Source organism: Capra hircus, chromosome 2 (assembly GCF_001704415.2).
Source record: "Capra hircus breed San Clemente chromosome 2, ASM170441v1, whole genome shotgun sequence".
In the NCBI taxonomy this organism is placed as follows: Eukaryota; Metazoa; Chordata; class Mammalia; order Artiodactyla; family Bovidae; genus Capra; species Capra hircus.
In genome coordinates this window covers 132,346,937-132,366,551 of record NC_030809.1, presented here as the reverse complement: position 1 = coordinate 132,366,551, position 19,615 = coordinate 132,346,937, and the positions used below count along the sequence as shown (strand labels likewise).

Genomic DNA, 19,615 nt, shown 5'->3' with positions numbered 1-19,615 from the left:
ATAGAGGAAAACAATAGAGAGGGAAAGACTAGAGATCTCTTCAAGAAAATTAGATATACCAAAGGGCAGATGACACCACCCTTATGGCACAAAGTGAAGAGGAACTAAAAAGCCTCTTGATGAAAGTAAAAGAGGAGAGTGAAAAAGTTGGCTTAAAGCTCAACATTCAGAAAAGGAAGATCATGGCATCTGGTCCCATCACTTCATGGGAAATAGATGGGGAAACAGTGGAAACAGTGTCAGACTTTATTTTTGGGGGCTCCAAAATCACTGCAGATGGTGACTGCAGCCATGAAATTAAAAGATGCTTACTCCTTGGAAGAAAAGTTATGACCAACCTAGATAGCATATTCAAAAGCAGAGACATTACTTTGCCGACTAAGGTCCATCTAGTCAAGGCTATGGTTTTTCCTGTGGTCATGTATGGATGTGAGAGTTGGACTGTGAAGAAGGCTGAGCGCCAAAGAATTGATGCTTTTGAACTGTGGTGTTGGAGAAGACTCTTGAGAGTCCCTTGGACTGCAAGCAGATCCAACCAGTCCATTCTGAAGGAGATCAACCCTGGGGTTTCTTTGGAAGGAATGATGCTAAGCTGAAGCTCCAGTACTTTGGCCACCTCATGCAGAGTTGACTCATTGGAAAAGACCCTGATGCTGGGAGGGATTGGGAGCAGAAGGAGAAGGGGACAACAGAGGATGAGATGGCTGGATGGCATCACTGACTCGATGGACGTGAATCTGAGAGAACTCCAGTAGTTGGTGATGGACAGGGAGGCCTGGCGTGCTGTGATTCATGGGGTCGCAAAGAGTCGGACATGACTGAGAGACTGAACTGAACTGAACTGAACTGAACTGAAAGGAATATTTCATGCAAAGATGGGCTCAATAAAGGACAGAGATGGTATGGACCTAACAGAAGCAGACGATATTAAGAAGAGGTGGCAAGAATACACAGAAGAAATGTACAAAAAATATCTTCACAACCCAGATAATCACGATGGTGTGATCATTCACCTAGAACCAGACATCCTGGAATGTGAAGTCAAGTGGGCCTTAGGAGGAATCACTACGAACAAAGCTCATGGAGGTGATGGAATTTCCAGTTGAGCTATTTCGAATCCTGAAAGATGATGCTGTGAAAGTGCTGCACTCAATATGCCAGCAAATTGGGGAAACTCAGCAGTGACCACAGGACTGCACGAGGTCAGTTTTCATGCCAATCCCAAAGAAAGGCAATGCAAAAGAATGCTCAAACTACCACACAGTTGCACTCATCTCACACGCTAGTAAAGTAATGCTCAAAATTCTCCAAGCCAGGCTTCAGCACTATGTGAACCATGAACTTCCAGATATTCAAGCTGATTTTAGAAAAGGCAGAGGAACCAGAGATCAAATTGCCAACATCTGTTGGATCATTGAAAAAGCAAGAGAGTTCCAGAAAAAAAAACATCTATTTCTGCTTTATTGACTATGCCAAAGCCTCTGACAGTGTGGATCACAACAAACTGTGGAAAATTCTTCAAGTGATGGGAATACCAGGACACCTGACCTGCCTCCTGAGAAATCTGTATGCAGGTCAAGAAGCAACAGTTAGAACTGGACATGGTTCAAGTCGGGAAAGGAGTACATCAAAGCTGTTTATTGTCACCGCTTATTTAACTTATATGCAGAGTACATCATGAGAAACCCTGGACTGGATGAAGCACAAGCTGGAATCAAGATTGCTGGGAGAAATATCAATAACCTCAGATATGCAGACAACACCACATCCTGTTGTACACCTGAAACTAACACAATGTTACAAATCAACTGCAGTCCAGTGTGAAACAAAAAGTTAGAAGATAGAAAGTAAAGCCATACCCTCTCGCAATTGGCCCCAGAGGCGAAGGTCCAGTTTTCCTGTTATCCACAGGTCTTCCATAATCCCCACACACTTCATTTCCTCTGACCCTTACAGATACCCTTCTTCTCCCTGGGACACTTCCTTCCAGAAGACTCATGTGTAACAACAGAGGATGGGCAGAAAGTTTCTTGACTAATGGTGGATTTAGAGACCTGCTAAAGAAATAAAAAGCGTTATTAAAAGTAAAACAGTGGGAGGTAATGTTTAACCAGCTCATAAAGGCACACTCCTCAATCATGTTCACAATTGCCATGAAAGCATGAGCATATGTAATATTTATACAATTAGTAGGAAGGCAAACTTAATATAAGATTTCAGGTAAGAAGTCTACTGTTGGTCATTGGGTTACATAAGGAAGTTGCCCTTATTTGAAAACAATAAAATTTTATAAAAAGTTAATACTTCAGACTTGTCAAAAATTCCACCAGAACTGGCTCAAAGTCACAAGCTTTTGTTGATTCTGGGTCTGATATTAAAAACCACCAGGAGAAAGTTCCAGAAGCGGATGATCCATAAGCATCGTTGGTGGTAGGAGCAGCTGTTCACACTACCCTTTTGTCTAGGCTACAGTCCTTGGTGAAAGTTGACTCTAAAGCTTTCACACTGAATTTTTATGGAATTAAGTGATAAAACCATTGGGTCATTAAACAGCTGTTTGATTTTTTTTTTTTTCTTTTACGAAGGACTGAACAAACTCTATCAAAGGCAGGACAGAGCAAATGAAGTTCAAGGAGAAAAATTCACTGGCTGAAAATGCTGAAAGTCTGTGTTAGAAAGAGATGTTACAACTTAGATATATTTGCATGCCACTAATGTTCCAGTTCCTTACAATTTCCATTTTTTAACATAAATTTTGTGGTATTCCAGTTGGTGATGTGTTGAATTTACTTCCAACAACTGAGACCAACTAACACAGCTATTCAAGGCCATGGCTACAAGTCTGTATGCCTGGGGAACTCCCAGGGCTGGGGCATTTCTTCCAGAGTGGGTGGTGCCAGGGTTGGTGAGAACAGCAAGACCCCACTCGCTGGGGGTGAAACAAGAGGTGCAGAGGCAGCTCCCTGCCGATGGCAAGAGAGGGGCTCATGCTCCAGAGAGGGGCTGGTGGAGGGCGTTAGAGGTGGCAAGGAGAGAAGGACCAGGTGCAGGTGGAAATGCAGATGCTGGCCTCCCTGGCTTTGGCCCCAGGTGCCCAGGGAGTCATCAGAACCTGGAGGGGTGGGCAGCAGGCTCAGATGGTGAGGTTGGTGGACAGGGGTGGAGATCTGCTCCCCAACCTGGCAGTGTACAGGAACCCAGAGAGTGCTGGAACAGCTTTGTTGGGTGACCTTGGCCAGGCACCCTGACTCCTTGAGCCTCAGTTTCTTTATTTCTAAAGCAATGCAGGAAGCATTCCTGACCACAGGGTGTTTGTGCTCAGACTTAGATCATCGCTGGCACACATGGTAACTACATTGTTACTGTTTTCCCCATTTACAGAAGAGGTTAAGGGATGTCTCCCAGGCCACCCACCTGGCGAGGGGTAGACCAGCAGTTAGCCCTGCCTGCCAGCTGCTTTCCCCATGGTGGAAGTGTAGGTGGGGGAACCCCATGAGCCCTGCTCCCAGGCTTGTCCACAGCAGGTGTGTAGACGGCACACAGGCAGGGTGAGTGGGCAGGCTCGGTGGCCGCGGCCCCACGGTCCTGACATCCTGACCCCAGGCGCTAGCCCAGGATGTGCCCTGTGAAGGCCTGAATCAAGGCCACTTCTCCACGATCCCTCTCTCCCCTCACCCCAACATCCTGTCCTCAACTGTACAAGCTCACGTCCTCACACAAAACCAACACCTTGCAACAGTACTGCGGTCAGACTCGCACAGGTGGGCCGGTCATCCAGGGCCTTGGTGGTCCCCTCTCTGAGCTGGACAACAGAAGGGCCGCCGCTGGGAGGATGGCGGAGGAGGTGCTCCTCAGGCTGCTAGTGACGGTGCCTGCCCGCGCAGGTGCTCGAGGACCCATCTCACCACATAAATAGTTCTCGTCTAGACAAGTTCCCCAGGGTCCCCACCACTCAGCGGGTGGGCTTTCCATCCCATCAGACACCTCCAGCCAGTGAAACCAGACGTGGCCGGGGTGAGCAGCCAGTGAAACCAGACGTGGCCGGGGTGAGTGGCCACAGCACCCTGACCAGCCCAGCACTGCCCACACCACCAGCAGCGGGCTGGCACACGCCTGGGTCTGGCGAGCTGGACCATGGAAAGCCCTTGCTTTACCAGCCTGATTTCAAACATGGTTGGCTAGGATTAAGAGTTTTCTTAGAAAGACATGAGAAGAGCGTGGGTGTGGCTACAGAGACGACCTGGTGGGAGGCCCAGCGTGCCGCGTGGCCACACACCGCTGACAGCATTTCTTTGTCTGATCAGTGCTGACTGAGCATCTACTACACGCCAGGCGCTGCCCCACGGGGCCCGCCCTGCGAGCAGAGAGGCCGTGCCTGCTCACTCACCTCAAAACGTCAAGCTCGTCTCCGAACCATCCTATGTCACGTCCTCTGCAGAAGGTTTTTGCGTGTGTTTTAAGAGAATCATGAACTTTTTCTCCTTGTATTCTTAGTATAAGTCCTATTTTGTCATAGTTCAGTATTACTAGATTTAATTTTCTCCTATTTATTGTTTTTACACTTATATTCAAAAGTGAGTTTCATCTACAGTTATATGCACATGTGCATCTGTGTGTGTGTGTGTGTATGCACACACATGTACACATAGGTGCTGACCTTATCAAGTTTGACATCAAGGAAAGTCTATGGGAACAATTTACCTAAAGTTTGGTAGATTTTAACTATAAAATTGCTTGTACCAATGAGAAACTGCAACAGAAAAAAACAAGCATTCTATTTACAGCAGCAATACAAATTAAGTATCTAAATTTCTCTCGGCCGTACTGTTCTTTTAATTGATATATCTTTTACATACAACCGAATGCACAGATATTCACCTTCGAGTTCAAGAATTCTGACAGTTTCAAATAGCCAAGTCAAGTTCCAGAATATTTCCATCACCCCAGAAAGCTTCCCCATGCTCTTTCACTGCCAATTTTTGACACACGCTTTGACAATCAATCACCATTCCGATTTCTGCCACTAGAGCCTGGTTTCGCTCGCTATAGAAATTCATGTAAATGAAACATACCATATGCACTTTTTGTGTCTGGACTCTTTCACACAGCGTGTTTTTGATGTTCAACCACAGAGACATGTATATCAATAGTTCATGTTATCGGTAAGTAGCGTTCCAAAACTATATAACAGAACTGTTTAATTCATTCACCTATGAATGGATTTTGGATATTTCCAGAGTTTGGTAATTTGAATAAAACTGTAAGGTACATTTATGTGCAAGGCTTTTTGTAAGTCCCTAGGAGTGGAATTGCCAGGTCATAAGTGTTTATTTAGCTTCGTAAGGAACTGCCATCCTATTTTACACGCCCATGTATAACGTATGAGAGTTTCAGTTACTCCACACTTGATATTCTCAGTTACCGCTATATACTGATCTAGAAGTTACAGCTAACCTAGTAGGTGTACTGGTTGGAGAAGGAAATGGCAACCCGCTCCAGTGTCCTTGCCTGGAGAATCCCAGGGATGGGGGAGCCTGGTGGGCTGCCGTCTCTGGGGTTGCACAGAGTTGGACACGACTGAAGCACCTCAGCAGCAGCAGCAGGTATATAGTGGGAACTCTGCGTGGTTTTAATTTGCTTTTATTGGATGACTACGAATATTAAGCATCTGGTAAGTGCTTATTGGCCACTTATATGTCTTCTTTCGTGAATTGTCTACAACTCTTTGCCCATTTTAGTTTGGATTGTCTGAATATTAATGGTTTTTAGGAATTCTTCAGCGCATATTATAAATATGAATCCTTTATCAGATATCCATATCATGCTAACGTTTTCCTCATCTGTAGCTTGCCTGCTAATTTTTTCTTATAGAATCTTTAGATGCTCTTGATGATGTCCGGTTATTATTTTTTGATTTATGGTTCACGTTTTTTGTGCTAATCCGGTCAGTGTCTTTGTCTTCCTCAAAGTTTTAAATAGTCTCCTGTTTTCCTTCTAGAAGACTGATGGTTTAAGTCCACATTTAGATGAAGTTTTGAATTATTTTCTGAGTGGCACTGTTTCATACAAATATCTGGTTTCTTTCAGCATCATATGTTTAATGTGTTCCTTTCCCCTTTGAATTAATTTAGCTCCTTGATAAAGAATCAGCTGAAAGACAAAGGCCTTTGCCCCCCTGTGTTCACTGCAGCCGAGATATGGAAACAGCCTAAATATCCGTCCACAGATGAATGGATGAAGAAATGTGCTCCACATACAAAACAGAATGTTACTCAGCCTTCAAAGAGAAGGAAATCCTGTCACTTGTGGCAATATATATGAACCTGGAGGACATTACGCTAGTGAAATAAGCCAGACACATAAACATGTTGTATGATCTCGCTTATGTGCGGTGTATTCTTTTAAAAATCCAAACTCATAGTAAGAGAAAGTGAAATAGTGAATACTAAGGTTTGGGGCATGGAGAAAAGGAGGAAATTTTTTTTAAAAATCAATTGACCACATTACATAGGTATATTTCCCAGCTCTCTGTTCTGTTCCACGGATCCATTCATCTAGCCTTATGGCACCCTATAGCCCCTCGATTACTGCAGCTGGAAGTTCTAGACCAAGTATGCACCTCTTTCATATTACTCTTTTACAAGATACTTTGGCTCATCTATATCCTTTACTTTTTCATATAAAGTTTAAAATCAGCCTTCTCCAAAATGACTGCATGGAATTATGTTTGGTATTGTGCTGAGCCCATAAACCAATTTGGAGAAAATCGGCATCTTCTTGATACTGTGAACTCTGATCCATGAACATGGTGTATCTCTCCATTACCTTGACCCTTATTTAATCTCTCTCAACAATGTTTGTGCAGTTTTCAGTATGAAGGTCATGTTCATCTTTCATCAGATTTATTCATAGGTATTTTAATGTTGTTTTTGAGCATTTTTCATCTCGCTTGTGTAGTTTTAGTATGCCTTCTTTATAAGACTGAAGACATTCTCTTCTATTTGTAGGTAGCAGAGATTCTTTTATAATGAATATATGTTGAATTTCATCACATTTTTTCTGCATTTTTAAAAATAATGATACATTGTTTATCCTTTAGTCATTTAGTTTTCTTTATTCATCACTTTATGGTGGTGAGTTACATTGATTTATTTTGTAATTAATATTAAAGGGATAGAGGTCTTTATCCCTGACATAAATCCCGCTTGATCATTATATGGTGCTCTTTCTAGCACTGCTGATTTCTTGCTAATATTCTGCTGAGAATTTTTGCATATATGTTTATGAGAGATATTAGTCTAATTATAATTTTTGGTCAAGTTTCGGTATCAGGGTCAAGCTGGTCTTATAAAATGATTTGAGACACATTCCCTCCTCCTTTATTTTCTGCAAAGAGTTTTGTCAGATTGACAGTGCTTCCACAAATATTTGATAGAATTTCCTGAAGAAACCATTGGGCCTAGAGTTTTCTTTGTAGGAAAATTTTTAATTATAAGTTTAATGTCTATGATAGACATAGGGTTATTTAGACTTTCTATTCTTGTGTGTTTCAGTAATTTGCAGTTTTCAAGGAATTTGTCAGTTTCATCTAAGTTGTTGAATTCCTAGCATAATGTTGTTCACAATATTCTCATTATCACTTCAATATTTGTATGATCTGGGGTGAAAAGGTTTTTTATTTTTGTTTTTGTTTTTTTTTCATTTCAGTATTTAATGCTGTTCAATGAATGGGTAACTTGCAAAAGAAAAAATATATATGACCAAAAAGAATGAAAATGGCTCATTGTAAATAGTACTTGAATAAATACAAATTAAAACAGTGAGATACCATTTATCACCTGTCAGCCTACTGCAGTTTGAAAATAACGAGTCCTTCATTTAATAAATATCTGTTCAGCATCTTCTACATGCACCATCTGTATGTACCCCTGGGAGCTGGAATTGAAGGGTGAACTGGCAATCTCTGCAGTTAGGGCCAGGTATGGGCAAGACAAGGGGACAGGGAGAGAGGCCTGAAAGAACAGGAAAGGAGATGATGGGGGGAGGGGGTGGCTCTTTTACATGAGATGAATCAGGAAGGCACTTCTAATCAAACAGTATCTCCGGAGAGACCTGAAGACAGTGAGGGCTATTCGGATTTTCGAGGAAAAAATATTTCAAGAGGGATCTGCAAGTCAAGTCAGGGATGAGCCCCTGGTGGCAGGATACGCTAGGAACACTTAGACTCTAACAGTAGGAAAGCCATCCTGTCTGGGACTGAAGTCGAGCAAACAATGATGAAGTCCTCAGAACTAGTTTTCTCACACACTGTTGGCAGAAAAATTCATGGGCAGAACTCTTTGGAGGACAACCTAAGGACCGTTATCAAAAGCCTTAAGCTACACGTATCCTTTGACTTCAAAATTCAAAATTTCTGAATTTCTGAGGCAATAATCAGATGAATGCACCAAGATATACATAGAATAATGTTCATCACAATATTATTTACTGTTGAGAAAATAATATAAATATTTAGTATTTACATTGTAAAATATAAAACAGGGTAACCTACACTTTCAACATGTGTGGTTATTGAAATTGTGTCTATTCATACAATGAAATTCTACATTAAGAACAACGATATACTTGCATGCTTCTTGACAAGGAAAGACGGTCACAATATGTTTTTAAGGTAAAAAAGGAAATTATAGAATGATATGCATTTTATGATTACATTTTAGCTAAAATGTTTGTTCATATGCATTTGTGTACATAGAAAAAAGTCTGGAAATACAAATATCAAAACACGAATGGTGGTGTCTGCTGAGTGGTGGGATTGTAGTGATTCTCTCTTTAATAAATAACATGCTTAATCTTCTTGCAATCACCATGTATTACTCATTAGCCTAGAAGTAATGTTTCAAAATCAAATGAAACACCAAAATAACCAGGAAAAGCGTTTTGTTTTGTTTTGTTTTTTAATGAGTTTCAGGAAATCCCGAGGAAAAAAAAAAAGCAAGGTTCTTTTTGACCACTACAAAGAATTTACTTTTATTTTCACAAGTTTAATGATGACATGTCTTCACACAAATTACTTTGGATTTCTCTTATTTGGGGCTCACTCAGCTTCATGAGTCTGTATGTTTTTGTATTTTGACAAATAAGAGATGTTTCAGTCATTATTTCTCCAAGTACTCTTAAGCTCACTGTACTTCTCCAGCGGGACTCCAACGATACATGATGCGAAGGCTGGATCTCTTGTCATTCAGTGGGTCCCTGAGGCTTTCTGTTTGGGGTGTTTTGTTTGTTCGTTTCAGTCCATTTTCCCTCTTTTGCTCAGATTGGATGAATTCTATTGTTCTGTCCTCACATTCACTGATTTCCTAACCGCTGTCATCAAACTGTAGTACTGACCGAAACAAGTGGACTTTTAAAAAAATTTCTGTAATTGTACTTTCCAGGTATAGCTTTTAAAACTGATTTCTTTGCTGAGATTTTCTATTTTCTTCACTTGCTTCAAGAGAATTTGGTAATTGATTGTAATTGCTTGTTGAAGCATTCTTATGGTTACTGCTTTAAAATCCTTGCCAGACAAGTCCAACATCTGATCCTGAGTTGGCATTGATTTTTTTTTTATTTAAGTTGTGATTTTCCTGATTCATTGTATGATGCCTGATTTTTATGATATTCTTGACGTTTTCTTATTATGTTTGGCGACTATATGATCCTATATTTCACCACAGCAGTCACCAATTTAGATTTAGCCTGGAGGTTCTGGCCTACCATTATGGACTGGGTTTCCAATAAGAATCTACTTTTTAGAGACTGACAGGACTCTTTCTGTCTGTTAAAACCCATGCTGCTGGAGCTCCCATTGGTTCCTGCTGATGCTAGACAGGCAGATGGGGTTTCCCCAGGGTGGGGTCCCTTGTGGAGGTGCAGCTCTCCCTTACTGTGGGCTGGTGGGGAGGACGGGAAAGAGTGGAGGCCCAGCAGGAAAGGAGAGCATCTCACCTGACCGCTCACTGTCAGGGACCTCTCCAGCGACTCTCCTCCTGGTGCTGACCGGCCCACCGCCAGTCTTCTGGGAGCGGGATGAGCCCATCCAGGCTCCTTATGTTCCCAGTCTTGGGGCAGAACATACCAAGCCCGGGTCCCTTCCTCTGTCACAGGGGGTCTGTGTGCGGCCCTGCCCTGTGCTGCCCTCCAGTCCCAGGGTCTCACACTAGCTTACCCTCCCCTTCCACCTCCCAGAAGCCCCCTTAGGTGGTTTCCTATGCTTTTCCAGGGTTCGTAGCTGTACTTAGCAGGAAGCAGGAGGAAGAAACAGGTCCAGACCAGAAGCTGAAGCACTGCTTTTGATTTCTCCATCTGCTCCAATCTGCTTGACAGCCCCATGCCAGGGTTACAGCAGAGAACCCCTGATTTAGCCCCACCCGGTCATTCTAGTCTGATCCAATCATTGTTAAGTCTTTATTTTAATTTTTAGCTTTTGTTTTTGAAAAGTAGAAATTCTCACGGAAGTAGAGAGCGTAGTATAATGAACTTGCTCCTGCTCATCAGTTAGCAACATCTACAGATACCAGCCCACACCCATCATGTTTCATGGGCACACCCTCTCCACAGAAGCGTATTCCAGCACATTAAAAGCACGTCCCATAAGTCATTCAAATTGTGTCTCTCATCATACTGTGACCCTCAAACCCTCCCTTTGGACAACCTGATCTCTACTTGCATGGCTCAAGTAAATTCTTTCAGAATTCTGAATTCCTAGGAGTCTAGGAGGGCCCAGAGCAAGAGAGAACAGGAGATGCACAGGAAGCGGGCTGGCTGCTGGGGTGGATCTGGCCACCGTCCTGCAAGGGAAGGCTGGTGGGGCGCCCCGCATGCATGGGCATGGGCCTTGCTGCAGCCCCAGACCTGCCTGTCACCCAAATAGCCTGGCCCCAGTTGGCCCAGGGGAAGCCACCCTGCTCTGGGATACAGTCAAGTTCTATATCCCTAGAAGGGGCACCAGAAGCCTCTGGGCCCCCTCTCAGCCACAAAGAAACCAAAGGCTCCTTAGGAGAACAAATTCTACCCTATTGGGGCCTGCCCCTGTTGGCACGGGCTGCCTTGCAGAGCAGACTACCCCACCAAGCAGCTCCGAAGCGACTGGGCCCCTCACAGACACCTCAGCATTCAAAAACACCTACTTTCATCTTGAAATGTTAAAGAAAAAAGATTTAGAACATCTGTGTCTCTCAGTGAAGTTTGCCTTTTAAGCCAACTTGTTTGTTGTTTAGTCACTAAGTCATGTCCTACTCTTTTGAGATCCTAAGGATTATAGCTGGCCAGGCTGCTCTGTCCTGGGGATTTCCCGGGCAACGATACTGGAGTGGGTTGCCATTTCCTTCTCCATCAAGCCAACTGGCCAGGTGCAAAGTCAGAAAGCCTCATTTTGGAGTTCTGAAGCTGAAGATTCCTCCTGCATGCCCAAACTGCCCAAGGCAAGAGGATGCCTCCAGCAAAGGAGAGAGATGTCAGGACCACAGGGTGCAAATGAGATGGGTGTGTTAACATATTCAAAACGTCTTATTCCCATGAGGATGTGATGGAGGCTGTGTGAGGGAAACAAGAGCCTGGAGGCCCACTCGGTGGAGTCCCAGGGCGGGAATACGGGAGTCCCAAATCTGCCAAGCCAGGGAGAGGTGGGCCAGCCCAGGGGGAGGGGAAGGCTGGACCACAACCCAGAACCAAGTTCTTGAATTCTCCCAGGGCTGGCTGCCCAGAAGTGGGAAAGTGATAGGACCCTTAGCCACAGTTCTCACCAGGAAGGTAACATTGCAACCTTGGCCAAGTACTTACACTGGTTCAGCCTAGACTTTCCCAGCTGTGATGGGATCCTCTCTGCCAGGGTACAATGGTGCCCATAGGGCAGCTGAGAGAACTGGATAAGATAATGTCCAGAGGAAGCCAGCACATGAGAGGAGCTGGTGGTCTGTATTCAACCGAGTGTTTACCTGGATCTTTAGCCCCTGATGTATGTTAGCTCCCTTATTCCTTACGACAATCCTATGAAGTCATCTAGGCTTAGAGAGGTTAAGAAACCTGCCCTGGGTCACACAGGTGGTTGGACAGAGCTGAGAAGTGAACATAGCACTCTGATTCCTAGAAGCCCCACTGTTTTTATATGGCAGAGGTGGAGACCTTCCTCCTTGGGATCCCAGCCCAGGAGGCCTCAAGGGACCAGCCTGAGGAGTGAAGGAGTGTCCCAAGCCTTGGTCACCCAAAAGCCAAAAGTCCCCAAGGAGACTCTTACCCAGCCCCAGGGCAGCCAGGGTCTGCAGGCAGCCCCCTCCCCCAGGCCTCCTCTTCTGACGGGCGGCCTCTCCCTGCCTTGCAGAGAAAGCCCTCCATTCCCTGCCTGCCTCCTCCTCTTGCTGGCCTTGCAGCCTTGGCCTGGCCTCCCCTAGTCTCACTTTCATCTGTAGAGATGGGGGCAACAGCCAGACTTGCCTGAAAAGTTGCTATGTGCGCTGACAGGTTCCATGAGAAGCTGCCTGAGAGGCTGGTCGGGCTGGTTCCGGGGCCAGCGGGTCTGTGCTGTGCTTGCCAGGCTCTGCTGCCTGCTTGAGCCAGAAGCAGGCCCCTCTCCTGACCACCCGCTGCATGCAGCCTCCGCCAGGCCTCATCCACAGCCCAGGCCTCATCCAGGCGGATGTCCCACTTCATCCCATCCACAATGTCACCCCTGCCCCCTAGCAGCCACAGAGTTGAAGTTGATGCTGTGGCCAGGGAAGAGCACCCTCATCCCTCTTGTGGTGCCCAGAGGGGTGTCGCCTGCCTCCTACTAGCTGCTCAGAACCCCTCAGCCAGGGCCTGGTTAGGCCTGGGTCACAAAACACTCCTCTGTGGAGGAAGGGGTTAAAGAAGTGAAGAGAGAAAAATGAGTGGCAAGAACATTCCCATCTGGAGAGACAGGTGGTCACTGCAGAGCCGGGAGCGGGCACCTTGGCCAGTCAGGTCCCAGCCGCTGGCTCGGGGGAACAGGGCAGCCATGCCTTCCAGGGTCCAGCCTCCAGGACAGGCCAGCCCCCTCCCCACCCGCCGCTGGGGCAGGCCGCCCACACTAGCAGCAGCCCAGGGACCCTCGCTGCCACCCCGCCCTCTCCGTAAAGCTGCCAGCATCCCCACTTCTGTGTCCCCACCCCGGCTCAAGGCCCCCCTGACGGCCCTGGGCCTGTCACAGAGAGAAGCTGCCACTAGAAAAATCAACCAAATGTCACACCAACTTGAATCTATCAGGAGGGTGAATCTTAAATAACTGCCTAAAGTAACAGAAGAATCTGTTTAAAAAAAAAAACAAAAAGAGAGGCAGAGACAGGAGGAGCAGGCCATTATCCGGCAGGAAGGACAGCTGAGGCAAAAGTGGGAAACACACCCCCACGAGGCTCCCAGAGAAGTTGGTGAGGGGCACATGCTAAGTGAGAGGTGACCAGCTGAGCTGGTGACAGAGAGCCGCAAGCTGGTTACAAGCCTCACATGGAGTGGAGGGTGCTGACCACACACCCCCCAGCTTTGTGAGGCATCGCGGCCCTGGACACACCCTCCCTCACCCCCGCCCCATGCCCCGGCCCCCAGCCATGGTCCTGGGGGCTCACCCCCAGCTGTTCCATGTTGCCCTCAAAAGGGCCGTTGTCCCCCCAGGGGATATTCACTGCCCTTCCAGGCGGCTCCCCGACACCAGCTAGGCCAGGGCCCCTTCTGGGAAGAAAAAAATCATATGAATCTGGAATGAGGTCCCATTTGGAGCTGGACACACAGACACTTCTCACATCACCCTTCCTTTGCCCTGGAATTTCCAAAGGTGTGTCCCTTTATGAGAAGTTTCCACATAGAAGAAAGGGGACAATGCCCTCAGAATAACGTGATGCCCATCCACGCCTCCCCAAGCTGGCTGGACCTGGCCCTGTCGACAACCTGAGGCAGGCAGACGAAGGGCCCACCAGGGAGGAGGGTGGGCCTCACAGCTGTCCTGTGGGCCAGCTGGGGAGGGAGACTCAGAAATGGATCATAGGCCAGGTGGGTCCCTGCCTTCCCCCGTGCCCCCCATCAGTCCCCTCTACACAGCAGGGACCAGGCAGAGGAGCAGGCCAAGCTCCCAGGCAGGAGCTGTCAGCAGCCCTGACCCCGGCAGGAGCTGCAGAAGAGTCACTCACACCCATCTCCCCCTGGGCCACAGCTAGTTCACAAACTTCAGCTTTCAGGGGCACGGAGAGGATGCAGACTAACTCATTTTCATCTCAGAATGGCATTTACAGAGTCCTGCTTGTCAGGCTCTGCTCTGCCCTCCAGACACTGGCCACTGAGCACTCAGGACACGCAAAGAGAGAGTGCGGCTCTCGGGCGCCCCTCCCCCAGATCGGACAGGCCCCAAAGCTTCCAAAGTTCAGGCAGAGGTGGGGACTGCCCTTCAACCCATAACCCTGGGTTGGGATAAAAGGAAGGGGGTACTGCGCAGAGCCTGCAGTGCCAGCCAGCCCTGGACAAGGGGACAGCCCTGCGGTGTAAGGGGCAGGTGAGAAGGCTCCTGGAGGAGGAGACCTTAGACCGGCAGGAAGAACTCCTCAGACCAGGGGAGAGGGTAGTTGGGGCCAAGACTGGAGGCACAGATGGAGCAAGCAGAGTGGGGACCCCTGCAGAGAGACGCCTTCATAGAGGCGGGTTAAACCAGAGTGCCCGTGAGACGCCCAACTCAGCCCCTGGCGCCCCGACCCACCCAGACCCACTGGGGTCAAGACAGGCGTCTCCTGTCCCCCGAGGCGGGGTCAACCGCAGCTACGCCGATTCCACCGCGATCCAGGGTCGGCTCTAAAAGTTTGTCCCCAGACAAACCCCGCTTTCTCTCCACCCCTCCGTGGGAAGCGGGGCCAACCCCGGAGAAGGGTCTGAGGACACAGGAGGGTTGCCTTCCTCCACCCGCCTCAGAAATAACAATAGGCGACCGGCCGACAGAGAAGGAGGGAATCAAGTGTGGAAAATCCCCCTGTCCCGCAATGTCAATGCTGAGCACGGCCGGCAGGCGGGTGCGCGGCCGCGGCGCTGCCCCCACGCGCCCTTCGGTGGAACTACAAGCCCGGGAGAGAGGGGCGCCGTAGATTGATCTCCTGGTTCTCAGACTCTGAGGACGCACGACAGCGAGGGAGAGAAAGCTTGCGTTTGGATTCTTCAGGCTATTTTAGGCTCAAAGGAAATTACATTTTATTCCTAAAGCCTGAATCGTCTCACTTCTTGCACTTTCCCAAAGCAAACGTACAGTGACTTGTTTTTATTTGATCATCACATCCTACCATTAGCCATGTTCTTTCCCCTTTCTTCTACATTAAGCCAGAAATTATACATTAAAGACTTTATGAAGTGAATATTCAGAGCACAAAGAAAGTCACAGACGGGAGGGCGGCGACTGCTTTTCCCTGAACTGTGAAAATACTCAAGGCTGGGCGCTGCCTCCAGCAAACTATTAGCCCTCCTTATACTCATACCCGATCTTAGAACTACGGGGAATCTTGGCTACCAAGCTGATCAAGTGGGGAAACAAAGGAAACAGTGGCTGAGAAGGATCCCCCTGAGCGCCAGGCACCTGGCGATGCTGCGACCTCACATGAAACGCACACTGCCCCTTGGTGCGCGTGTCTCTGCCAGCTTGTCAGGGGATGACGGGGATGATGAGGCTTAGGCTGGGGAGAGGGAAAGTCTGAATTCCATCCCTTCCCGAAGGTCCACTGAGTCACTGAAGCAACTTGACTCCATCCACGGCTCCTCTGACTCAACTCTGAGATGGAGAAACTCCCCGACAGCCGTGGGCTCTCATAATGTGTGTGCAGCACTTAAACGGGAAAACAGTAAAATCCTATGGCCATCTAGGAAGAGTTTCTTCCCCCTGAAGAGAATTTCTATGAAGAAAGGGCTTCTAAGCTAAATATGGGGTTCCCTATGACCATTCCGGCAGAAACAAAGCTGGATTAAACAGGTTCCCTATTGTTGTTTAATCACTAGGTCATGTCTGACTCTTTGTAACTCCATGTACTGTAGCCCACCAGGCTCCTCTGTCCATGGGATTTCCCAGGCAAGAATACTGGAGTGGGCTGCCATTTCCTTCTCTAGAGGATCTTCCTGACCCAGGGATCAAACTCCTGTCTCCAGCTTAGCAGGCAGAGTCTTTACCACTGAGCCGCCAGGGAGGCCTCCAGCTTCCCTGGGAGAGCTGCTAATCCATGGGTCAGGCAGCTCTGGGCAGGGCAACCACCCACTGGGGACCCTGTACTGGGACTCTTTACCCTCTCTGGGCCTCAGTTTCTCCACTGGAACAATCAGATTGTCACAAGATGAGGCCACAGGCTGAGCACAGATGGTTTGGTGGCCTTTCGGGAACAGTCCAGGTTGCTTGTGAACATTCTGGACCACATTCCCATGTGGCAGCAGACATCACCGTGAGGAGCTGAGGAGTGGTCCTTCCAGACCTCTCTCTGAGCCCCACTCCAGCCTTGGCCCCTGATCTCAGGAGCTGAGTGGAGTGTAGGGGTGAGTAAGGGCCAGACAGGCCAGGATCAGAATCCCAGCTCTGCTGACTTCACAAGAAAGGAGCTCAGCCAGGCCTGGGGGACACCTGGGATCTCCACAGGGGGCCTAGGCACCCAGGGCTGATGGAGCAGGGTGCCTGAGGGGGAGGCTTTTGCTCAGGTTTTGTGCACCCTGCTCTCGTGGGTCAGGAAGAGAGACCACCGGCCACCCGTGAGATCTTGGCCAACATCTTCACCTCTCGGACCTCAGCTTTCTTTTCTGTAAATGTGTGTCAAGACCTTCTCTGCAGACTTGCTGATGGGATCAGAAACAACACAGCTACAGCAACTGGTACCCAGCGGTTCTGGATAAAGAGCAGCCTTAATCACTATTCACCACATGAGAGAGTGTTGGCATCTGGGTAAGGACACCGCTGGGCGGACCCAGGTCAGCGCTGCCCTCCAAGTCTGGACTGCCGCCTCCCGGGTCCTATAGGAAGGCTTCTCAGGCCAAAACGGGGTCACGTGACTGCAGACAGGCAGGCAGCCCCAAGTTCACCGCTGCGCCGGCCTCCACTCCTGGCAAGAATGGATCCTCACTGGAGAAGGCTGACCAGGCCACCCACAGGGCTCCGGGACCAGATAGTGTGAAAGTAGCTACAGAGGGGGCAGGGATTTTGAGGCCCTGGGTCACACTGGGGACTGGCCACCCCACCACACTCCCAGTGGGCCCTAGGTCACCCTGTATTGTATTCAGGGTGCTGCAGCAGAGCGGATGTGCCTTCAGCCCTTCTGAAAATAGCATGCTCCCCTCTTAGTTGGATTTGGGGGTGTGAGTGGTTGGTTTTCCAGTTCTCTGGGTTTGCTTCCAGAAGGGATTTCTGGTGTGATTTTATATATTAATATTTTCAACAGTTTCATTGCAATATGATTGACACAATAAATCCTCACAAAGCCTCTTCAGGACCCACATCACAGAAACCAGGGAAGGCCCTGGCAGAGGTGTATGCGGACATTTGAACCCAGGCCTGACAGCTGGAATCGCCCTGAGACCACTGGACCTGAGTCCAAACACTAGCGCCCGCCCTCAGCGAGGCAGGGCAGAGACTCTCAACAGGTCATTTCGCAATCTGGGGCACTTCCTGTTCTATGAAGACGCCAGAGCGTCTGAGCCCAGTCAGGACCAGGCTGTGTGGTTCCGGGGAAAGAGCAGGGTGTGCGGCTCAGGGCCCAAGCTGGAAGGCGTGGGGGCAGGCTGGGCTAACCAGGAGAGAGGCCCGCGGGGGCGGTGGGCCACCACCACGGACAGGAAAGGCCCAGCAGCCAGACCCTCTGACCCATGTGCCAAAGCCAGAAGTTGAAATGTTTTTGTGGACGCTCACAACTTTAAATATTGGCTCAACTTTTTATAACTTTCTCATTGAGATTATAATTAAACTAGGAGGAAAAAATGCACGTTGGCTAAAGAACGAAAGACTGCACAAGGCTGCCCGAAGTCTTCCGCGGACACTTCAGCATCGCTCCGCGAGGGGCTCCGGGTCAAGGTCCAAAGCCGGGGTGCCGGGATAGAGGAGGAAGGTCGACGGCCGTCGTGGACCCCAGGCTCCCGGCCCCCAACCTTCCCTTTTCCTTTCGCGACCCGCGCCCTGACCCACCGCCCCCAGATCCCACCAAGTCCATCCAGCCCCCGACCCCTCGCGTTTGGAACTTCAAAGCGGCCGGCTTGCAAAGTCACGGCGTTCCCTCCCGTGAAGCTGGAAGGGGGACTCAGTCCCCACAAGAACCCGTCGCCGCGAGCCCCCGCCCCCCACGCACCCCAGAACGGCCATCTGCGCCCCGCTACACGTTTCTCCAGTCGCTCCCCACGCCTCTGCGGACATCAGTCAGTTCCCGGTTCTCGCTACCCGCCTCGGATGGGCCTCGATGAGGCCAGAGACCAGCGTCCGAGCGCCGGGTCGGACCCGCCTGCAGCCCCGGATCTCTGGGGGCGGGGCCGAGGATCTACTCGGGCGGCGACGGCAAGAGGCGCGGCGGGGGCGGGCCGGGGGCGGGCCTGGGCGGGGCGGCGGCGGACTGCGGAGACGCGGCGGCGCGCGGGGCGGCGCAGAGCGTTCTGGCCGAGGCGCGGAGCGGAGCCGAGTGGCCGGCGTGGGGCCGCAGGGGGCGCGAGCCGGGGCAGGGCCGGAGCCGAGCCGGAGCCCAGCGGGGTCGGGCCGGAGGGCGGGGGCCGGGCAGAGAGCAGCCATGGCGCCGCGAAGGGCCGGGGCGCGCGCCGCTGCGGGCGGCCTGGGCGCCGAGTAGCCGGGCCGGGCCGGAGCGCGGGCGGCGGCGGCGGCGGCAGCAGAGCAGCTGCGCCCGCGCCCCCCGCCCTCCAGGCCCCGCGCCCCGCGCCCGGGCCGCTGGCGATGGTGACACATGCGGCGGCGGCGCGCCGGCGGCAGGACCATGGTTGAGCGCGCCAGCAAGTTCTTGCTGGTGGTGGTGGGCTCGGCGTGCTTCATGCTCATTCTCTACCAGTACGCGGGCCCGGGCTTGAGCCTGGGCGCGCCCGGCGGCCGCGCGCCGCCCGACGACCTGGATCTCTTCCCCACGCCCGACCCGCACTACGAGAAGAAGTACTACTTCCCGGTGCGCGAGCTGGAGCGCTCGCTGCACTTCGACATGAAGGGCGACGACGTGATCGTCTTCCTGCACATCCAGAAAACGGGCGGCACCACCTTTGGCCGCCACCTCGTGCAGAACGTGCGCCTGGAGGTGCCCTGCGACTGCCGGCCGGGCCAGAAAAAGTGCACCTGCTACCGGCCCAACCGCCGCGAGACCTGGCTTTTCTCCCGTTTCTCCACGGGCTGGAGCTGCGGGCTGCACGCCGACTGGACCGAGCTCACGAACTGCGTGCCCGGCGTGCTGGACCGCCGCGACCCCGCCGCGCTGCGCACGCCCAGGTGAGCGTCCACCGACGGGCCGGGACGGCGGGGTGCCGGCTCGCGGCCGCTCCCCCGGGCCCGCCCCTCGCTCCCTGCCCTGCACGCCTGCCCTCTCGGCGCTGCCACCCGCCGCAGCCCTCTGGACCGCCTCCTTACCTCTGGGCGCCCGAG

At 50.1% G+C, this 19,615-nt stretch overlaps 1 protein-coding gene and 1 long non-coding RNA gene across 3 annotated transcripts in view; one reads left to right on the top strand and one right to left on the bottom strand.

The window, feature by feature from the left end:
- LOC102172104 overlaps window positions 1-19,615 on the bottom strand; it is a 53,017-nt gene that overhangs the window by 32,034 nt on the left and 1,368 nt on the right. Inside the window, exon 1 of one of the 2 annotated variants that reach the window (XR_309772.3) lies at window positions 1,860-2,046. The exons of the other annotated variant lie outside the window; for it this stretch is intronic. This is a non-coding gene — a long non-coding RNA (uncharacterized LOC102172104). Of the gene's footprint in view, window positions 1-1,859; window positions 2,047-19,615 lie in introns of those variants that run through there. 2 annotated transcript variants of the gene reach the window in all.
- HS6ST1 (heparan sulfate 6-O-sulfotransferase 1) overlaps window positions 18,851-19,615 on the top strand; it is a 39,623-nt gene continuing 38,858 nt past the window's right edge. Inside the window, exon 1 of the mRNA XM_018065928.1 lies at window positions 18,851-19,462. Within this exon, the coding sequence (XP_017921417.1) occupies window positions 18,936-19,462 (527 nt within the window). The 5' untranslated portion in view covers window positions 18,851-18,935. The remainder of the gene's footprint in view (window positions 19,463-19,615) is intronic.